The sequence below is a fragment of the Diabrotica virgifera genome, chromosome 3, assembly GCF_917563875.1.
Source record: "Diabrotica virgifera virgifera chromosome 3, PGI_DIABVI_V3a".
NCBI classification, from domain to species: Eukaryota; Metazoa; Arthropoda; class Insecta; order Coleoptera; family Chrysomelidae; genus Diabrotica; species Diabrotica virgifera.
The window spans coordinates 23,748,956-23,757,720 of NC_065445.1; the positions used below are offsets into that span (position 1 = coordinate 23,748,956).

Genomic DNA, 8,765 nt, shown 5'->3' on the forward strand with positions numbered 1-8,765 from the left:
GGTTCGATTTTGCCCACTTAGAACGATAACTAACGGTACTTACCTACCTTTATCTGTTTAAATATTTTTTATAAAAGGACAAAGGACTACCTTTTCAATTCTCTTTTATTTTCCGGTATGCATCAAAATGTAAAAGATATCCTACGTGTTGTTCGAGACCCCTGTCGAGGGTAAGACTTTTTCTATACCTTTTGCTTCTTTATATTTGTTTTTTTTTACTTTTTCGCATATTTGACTTTCCATTTTCTCATCTGATTAGGGTAGGTACTTCTGGGAATAAAAAATTTATCCCTTCGGGAATCCAAGTTTCCAGAGAATACTGGAAACAACAGAAATGAGAATACTCGGAAGAATCGCAGGAAATACGCTGCGAGCAATATCAGAACAACATGTAATGTACACTATGTACAATGTACAGGGTATAAACGAGTGGACATTATATAAAAAAACAGTAGAACAATCACATCAGTAGAATGACAGAGACAGAGACAAGAGATTAATATCTCCCACCAATAAACAAGCTTCTTCATCTTCTACTTCTTCTTCTTTGACATTGAAGTACTTCTTGAGAGGTAGACTGCCAACTATCTCTCCATCTTTTTGGTGGTCTTCCTGTTGGACGTTTGCCAGCCGGTTTTCCTGGTAGCCCAATTCTTCGTAGTACGTGCTCCTCTATTCTTTTTACATGACTGAACCATTCTCTTCATCTTTGCCTGTCCCATCTTACTACATCTGGTACGCCACATTGTTCCCTGATGATGTTGTTTCGTATTCTATCCCTTCTTTGTCTTCCCTGTTATTGCTCTTAGTGTCTTCATCTCGACTGTTCGTAGCATGCTTTTGGTTTTATTGGTGTCTTCTCTTGATTCAATACCATAGGTCATAACAGGTCTGATGCATCTGCCAGTACATGTGATTGTATTGCAGCTAGTCTCATACATGGGTTATTCCAGACCACATCTCTCAAACATCCGAACATGACTGCGGCCTTGTTTATTTGTCCTCTTAGGTCTCTGGTTGGGTCATGATAACTGCTAATGAACAAGAAAAATTGTTTATATAAAGGAAGAAGAAAAAGAAGAATAACATATGTCATATCTTATAATAGAAAGAGGAGATTAATGTTTTGCTTATCATTTATTTTTATTTGGTTTCAGGTTTACTCTGTGATTTATTGTGGTCTGATCCCAGTACCGAGCCTGGTTGGACGGAAAATGACAGAGGAGTGTCATTCTCATTTGGTCCAGATGTTATTAATAAGTTTTTAAGGAAACATGACTTTGATTTAATTTGCAGAGGTCATCAGGTAAAATGTAACAAATATTCGTTTATACGCTGTGAGCTCGTACGTAGAGGGGATATTTATAAATTCGCGAGCGCCAGTAGTGGCAAGTCTGTAAATGTTTACCGGAAATTTGACATAAATGTCAAAGTGATTAATTTAAAATTAAAATTAAAAACATTAATTATAAAAAATATTAGTTGGTCAAAGCTGTGGTATATATTTTTACCTTAAATATACTTACGTTTTAAATACTGAATTTACGTTTTTTTAATGTTCCGTAATATGTAATTATAAATTAATCTTAGCGCCATCTACACGATAATTGTGAAAGTATCCGAAGTAAGAAATTAATATTTCATCAATAGAACGTCAAAATGATTAGCAAAATTTAAAAAAAATCTATTACAATTTAATTACTTTTTAGCGTTGTAAATATTAAGCGATAACAATTAAATAATAAATTTAAAAATTACCAGTGAAAGTTAAATTAGTAATCCGCCAGGGGCGACACCATCGAAGCTCAGAGCGTATAACGATGAAAAAAATATGTTAACAATTCATTCAGAGTTTAATATAAAGAGAGTTTTGGTATCGATTATACAGGGTGTAACAAAAATGTAGGTCATAAAATAAACCACATATATATTCTGGGACCAAAAATAGCTCGATTGAACCTAACTTACCTTAGTACAAATATGCACATAAAAAAAGTTACAGTACTTTGAAGTTATAAAATGAAAATAAATTTTTTCCAATATATTGAAAACTAAGAGATTTTTTATTGAAAATGGGCATGTGCTATTCTTATAGTAGGGATATCTCAAAAATAATAATAGTGAAATTTGTACAGCCCATAAAAATTTTCTAGGGGTTTTGTTCCTTTAAACCCCTCAAACTTTTGTGTACGTTCCAATTAAATTATTACTGCAGTACCATTAGTTAAACACAATGGTTTTAAAACTCTTTGCCTCCTAGTATTTTTTCGATAAGGCAGTTTTTATCGAGATGCGTCTTCTTTTTTAATATGTTTACATAAAAATTTTATGGGGGTTTTGTTCCCCTAAACGCCCCAAATGTTTGTGTACGTTCCAATTAAATTATTATTGTGGTACCGTTACTTAAACACAATGTTTTTAAAACTTTTTTGCATTTTATTATTTTTTGGATAAACGATTTTTTATCGAGATATTAATATGTTTCAAAATATACCTAAAAAAATTCACAGTACGTATATAAATTCACAATAACTTTTCACTATTATCACCAGATCTCTATAATCTTACCATGTAAAAATTTGTGATGGATTTTACAAATGTTTAAAATATTTCGATAAAAACTGACTTATCGAAAAATTACAAATGCATAAAAAAGTTTTAAAAATATTTTGGTTAACTAATGGTACCACAATAATAATTTAATTGGAACGTACACAAATATTTGGGGGTGGGGAGCTTAAGGGAACAAAACCCCCATAAAATTTTAATGGAGTGCACAAATTTCACTTTTATTTTTTTTTAAGATGTTCCTGCCATAACAGGAACAGACGATGCCATAGACACTGCCATAAACTGCCATAGCATTGATTAGGAATGTTAGGAATTGATTAGGACATAGGAATATTTATAATCAATGGCCATAGACAAGGCCCCATGTCTATTTTCAATAAAAAATCTCTAATAGTTTTTAATATATTGGAAAAAATCTATTTTTATTTTGTAACTTCAAAAGGCTATAACATTTTTTATGTGCATATTTGTACTAAGGTAAGTTAGGTTCAATCGAACTATTTTTGGTCCCAGAATATGTGATTTAATTTATGACCTGTATTTTTGTTACACCCTGTATTGAATGACAATTACTTTATATGAAAAGGTGCGTAGGATAATTATTATTAAAATCAATTCCTGTTGATCCAACCCAAAAGCTGTACTGAAATCAATAAATAGATAAGAAGTTTGTAGTAAGTATTTTGTTTCTATTTGTTTTTTCTGTTGTAGGTTGTTGAAGACGGCTATGAATTCTTCGCTCAGAGAAAATTAATAACGATATTTTCGGCTCCAAATTATTGTGGTACATTTGACAACGCTGGAGCGCTTATGTCAATAAATGAAAATCTTTTGTGTTCATTTCAGGTAAAAGAAACTAAATTTTTAATTGAAATATACTTTTTTGTTGTATCTGTGGATTTGCTATATTTATATAATAATCATCATCATCATTTAGCCGTTCATCACATATGTCTCCTCTAAGTTTTTCCGTGTCTCCTTATCTTGAGCTACCATCATCCAGTTTCCGGCAGTTCTCTTTACATCGTCACTCTAGTGCGTTGGTAGTCCACCTGCTGTTCGAAGTTCTTGCCACATGACTTGCCCATCTCCATTTCTTTTTATCACCGGCAATATGCACTATTCATACACTTTTCTCTTTAGACATGGGCATTTTATTTTTACATATTTCCCGTAGCTTACCAAACGCAGCCCAACCCAAACCTATTCTGCACTGTATCTCGTGTGTTTGGTTATTCTTTAAAATTTGTATCTCATGTCCAAGGTATTTATACCAGAGGCGTGCGGTCTATGGAAGCGGGGGAAGCACCGCTTCCCTATTATATACTTCGATATAACAAAATATATTATTAACTAATATTTAATTATCAAAAATTTTCCCCAATCCCAGTAATCTACATATTATTACCTAGGCAATAGGCATTGAAAAATATTAAAAATTAATCGCATAGGAAGGAACTCAATATGCACTATGCACACAATTCAACTATTCGGTCCACCCCTGACAGAAGCGCATCTCAAAATCGCCGCTTGTCATGCAGTTGTCCCGTATAAAAATTGGTCAGGGTTCAATGACGGCACCACCCACTAGTCGCGCGAATTTTGGTACCCTGCAGAAGCGATCGTTCGATCGCCTTCCAAGAGTGGGATGCTCTGACTGTTACTGCTTCTAAGGGGTGCTTAGGTACATACATTCGCTTAAAGAATATTTCGATTTAAATTTTTTGCAGAGATTTTTCCTTTTACTGATCTTGTATTTGACATTTTACAGATGAAGTCAATTGACATTGCATTTTGTATAAGACAAATTGATGACTTTATTAATACGATAATTAAAAAACGAGAGCAGTTTAAAAATATTTGGGATAAAACTGAAAATATGGGGTTTGAACATGAAAGAAAAAGAATGAAGATTGATAATGTCGACAACAGAGAGACCTTTTGATAACATTCTACAAAAAATGAATTTTCGCTTTCAAAATTTTAACGAATTAAAATTTTTAGAATTATATAATATATTCTTATTTAATATTTCTAATTATAATTCATCAAAATTTCCCACAGAGAAATTTATTTCACTACGATTAAATAATGAAAATATTTTGATATGCCAGCTTTGCATTATAAGTTAATAGTCTGGGCTGATTACCGGAGAATAGGCCATTTTTGGGAAAAGTTATTTACCAGCAATTTTATTGCTGGAATCGGATCTTACGATTGTATATATTAATAATATACGTATGCAAATTCCGCAGATAGTGTGCTACTTTTTTTATAAACAAAATGGCGCCCGAAAATCGTGTTTTTTTTTCAATTTTTGCTCTATAACTCCAAAGATTTTAACTTTACACCAAAAACACCCAAATAAAAATTCACCGCAATTAAATTCTGCATAGAGACGTGTTTTTCCCGATTCACTTCGACGAAAACTTTCCACGTAAAAAGCGGGTTTTTCCAACAAAATCTTTAATTTTCAACTAAAATTTTAGATAGGTAATTGTTAATCAATAATTATATAACTTGGTAATGTAAAAGCCCTTTGTGTATAGATTATAATTCCAGAATCCGATGGAAATTAAATGAACAGTTTAGCAACAATTGAATTGTTAATTAAAAATTTACGGTCGCTATAATAACGACAATAATTATGATGCATAAGAATAACTATGATTTTTTCATAAAAAGACACTATACCTATCTAATGTACTTTACAGAATTGAAATTGGACTATTTAAGCGGCCTCAGGAATATTTTAAAATTATAAACAATTTTTTGGCCTATAAACAAATAGAATATCTCGGGAAATATTAAACTAAATTAAATTGTAAAAACGGCATTCGAAAAACAGCGACAGTGAGTATCTTTTAAAAGAAAAAATGTTTAATTATGATGAGTCCCCTTGAGATACAACCGGTCAAAGTTGACCGGAATTTACGGCAAATATATAAACAATGGGATCATAATTTTCAAACCATCAACTTTTTATTTTTTTCCTCTTTCTCCACACCAATTTTCATAACCTTAAAATACTCATAACATATATTATTATAATAAAAACTATCGATAATACGTGTGAAAATTGCCAAAAATAGCAAAATTCCAATCAAAAATTAGGTTGGAGAAAATGTAACCCTCAAAGTTCAAAATCGGTATACGTTAAAAAAATGCATTTTCTCGGCTTCCCATAGAGCAATTTTCTTCATTCTTTTTTTGTTCCCAAGTAACTCGAGTAGAGCCATCGAACTAGCGCATTATTAAATGTCAGACTTGCTTTAGTTTTGTTATAATTAATTAATTTATTTATTATAACACAAAATTTTAATTTGTTTAAATAAAAATTGTTTAAATAATTATACAGCTTTCAAATGAGAATATTTATGTTTTTAACTTTAAAAGGTACATTTGTAGTAAGTTTATGTAAAAAAAGCCTACAACTGGAAAAAATATGTAGTTTTCTGTTGTTATAAATAAATTAATCTATTATAACAAAACAAAAGCAAGTCTGACATTTAATAATGCATTAGTTCGATGGCCCTACTCGAGTTACTTGGGAACAAAAAAAGAATGAAGGAAATTGCTCCATGGGAAGCCGATAAAATGCATTTTTTTAACGTATACCGATTTTGAACTTTGGGGGTTACAGTTTCTCCAACCTAATTTTTGATTGGAATTTTGCTATTTTGATAATTTTCACACGTACTATCGATAGTTTTTATTATAATATGAAATATCGATATGAAAATTGGTGTGGAGAAAGAGGACAAAAATAAAAAGGTGATGGTTTAAAATTATGATCCTATTGTTTATATTTTTGCCGTAAATTCTGGTCAAATTTGACCGGTTGTATCTCAGGAACTGCAGCAGCTCCCTGCCGCTGTTTTTCGAATGCCGTTTTTACAATTTAATTTAGTTTAATATTTCCCGAGATATTCTATTTGTTTATAAGCGAAAAAATTGTTTATAATTTTAAAATATTCCTGAGGCCGCTTAAATAGTCCAATTTCAATTCTGTAAAGTACATTAGATAGGTATAGTGTCTTTTTATGAAAAAATCATAGTTATTCTTATGCATCATAATTATTGTCGTTATTATAGCGACCGTAAATTTTTAATTAACAATTCAATTGTTGCTAAACTGTTCATTCAATTTCCATCGGCTTCTGGAATTATAATCTACACAAAAAGGGCTTTTACATTACCAAGTTATTTAATTATTGATTAACAATTACTTATCTAAAATTTTAGTTGAAAATTAAAGATTTTGTTGGAAAAAAGTTTTCGTCGAAGTGAATCGGGAAAACACGTCTCTATGCAGAATTTAATTGCGGCGAATTTTTATTTGGGTGTTTTTGGTGTAAAGTTAAAATCTTTGGAGTTATAGAGCAAAGATTGAAAAAAACACGATTTTCGAGCGCCATTTTGTTTATAAAAAAAGTAGCACACTATCTGCGGACTTTGCATACCCATATTATTAATACATACAATAATAAGATTCGATTCCAGCAATAAAATTGCTGGTAAATAACTTTTCCTTGTATTTTGCTAATTAGCCCAGAGTATAAGTGTTGTTTATGAAACAACTCACATTATTGATAAAGATATACTCAGAAATCTGGGTATTTCTTATAACTACTGGTTTAAAAAAGCCCCTGTGTGAAGTGTCCAAGTTGTGTGAATTACTACAAACTATCCCAGTCACAAGTGCATCAGTTGAACGAAGTTTTTCAGTATTAAAATGCATTAAAAGTTTTACAAGAAATTCAACAAGCGAAGACAGTCTTTACAAGTCCATTGAAAAAGACCGAATTCAACAATTATCAGAAGTTGATAGGAGAATAGAGCTCAAGTATAAATAAGTGTCATATTGTTGAAAGTTGTGTGTTGTGGAAAATGCCTCGGAATTAAAAAAAAACATTTAAATAGATCTCTTCTTTAGGAAACGAAGCCTGGAGCAAGGACTTAAGGCCCGAGCAAGCAATACAGATCAATGATAGGTCACGATAGTCACTAGAAATAGCGGCAATAGAGTGCCTCACGCATTGATCGGAGTAGGATTTAGTGTGTGACTCCTTGTACCCAGCACGTCTCACATAAGCACTTTGCTGATAGAGAGCCCCTATAGCGCATCAGAGTGTTATCAGGTGGGAAGTGGCTCGACCCTCGACCCTTAAGAAAATATTTTTATATCTTTATTGAATCGCTTCCCCTTTAGAAAAAGTCACCGCACGCCACTGATTTATGCACATGTGTTTCTGTTACGTTGGCGTCGTCTATTTTGATGTTTTGTTCAAACACTAAATTGGTCATTATTTGAGTTTTGCTTATTTATTCGGAGACCTACTGCTGATACAGCTTGTGCCCTTATTTCTTATACTAAGACTGTGTTGGAGTGGTCTCCAATGTACAATGTTTCTCGTTCATCTTGTTGTGCCACGTGTCCTGCCGAGCTCCATTTAATTTGCGAAATTCTTCCAATTACATCTTCCACCATTGTCCTGATTCACACGTTTTTGTTTCGTAATGTTCCCTCAGGGAAACTTGTAACATAGCTCGTTCGATTTCTCTATATATGTTGTTCTTAATCTGTTGGCTGATAAATCTGTAAGTGTCGCTGTCTTCATTCTTCATTCCATAGGTCACAGCTGGTAGTAGCTGGTAACTGTTGATTAACCTTCTCTTTACATTTATTGATATCTTATTGTTTTTTAACACAACACTGAGTCTTTCTACTGCTATTTAAGTAATTCGGATTCTTCTAGTGATCTAATTTAATATTTTAGTTAGGAATAAGCCACAACTTTTCTTTGGAATGTAGACTCATATTCGTTGCTAATATTGAACCCACCTCTTTTCTTATCCGCATCCGGTTTCCATCATTTTATATTAAAACTCAAAAAGGCCTTGTTTTTTTTTATTAATTTTTTTCTATATTTTTTTTAGATTTTGGAGCCAACAAAACATATTGAAAAAAAGAAGTGATTTAAAAAGTGAATTAGATTTATTTATGGATATTAATTTAAGTACTAAGTAGTTACTTATTGACTGTTATTTAAAAACAGAATCACGTAAAGTAACAAATTTAAAAAAAAATGTAAAGTATTCTGCTCGTTACATGCTTTACATGTTATTTGCATGACCTTTTACGAAATTCTGTTCATAGTTGTTAATAGATAATAAAGATACGTTTTTATTTT

The 8,765-nt window shown here is 31.7% G+C and overlaps 1 protein-coding gene across 1 annotated transcript in view; it reads left to right on the forward strand.

Annotated features, from left to right (window-relative positions):
• LOC114349518 (serine/threonine-protein phosphatase PP1-beta) overlaps window positions 1–8,765 on the forward strand; it is a 36,596-nt gene extending 27,831 nt beyond the window's left edge. Inside the window, exons 6-8 of the mRNA XM_028299921.2 lie at window positions 1,158–1,306; window positions 3,283–3,417; window positions 8,512–8,765. Coding sequence (XP_028155722.1) covers window positions 1,158–1,306; window positions 3,283–3,417; window positions 8,512–8,550 — 323 coding nt within the window. The 3' untranslated portion in view covers window positions 8,551–8,765. The remainder of the gene's footprint in view (window positions 1–1,157; window positions 1,307–3,282; window positions 3,418–8,511) is intronic.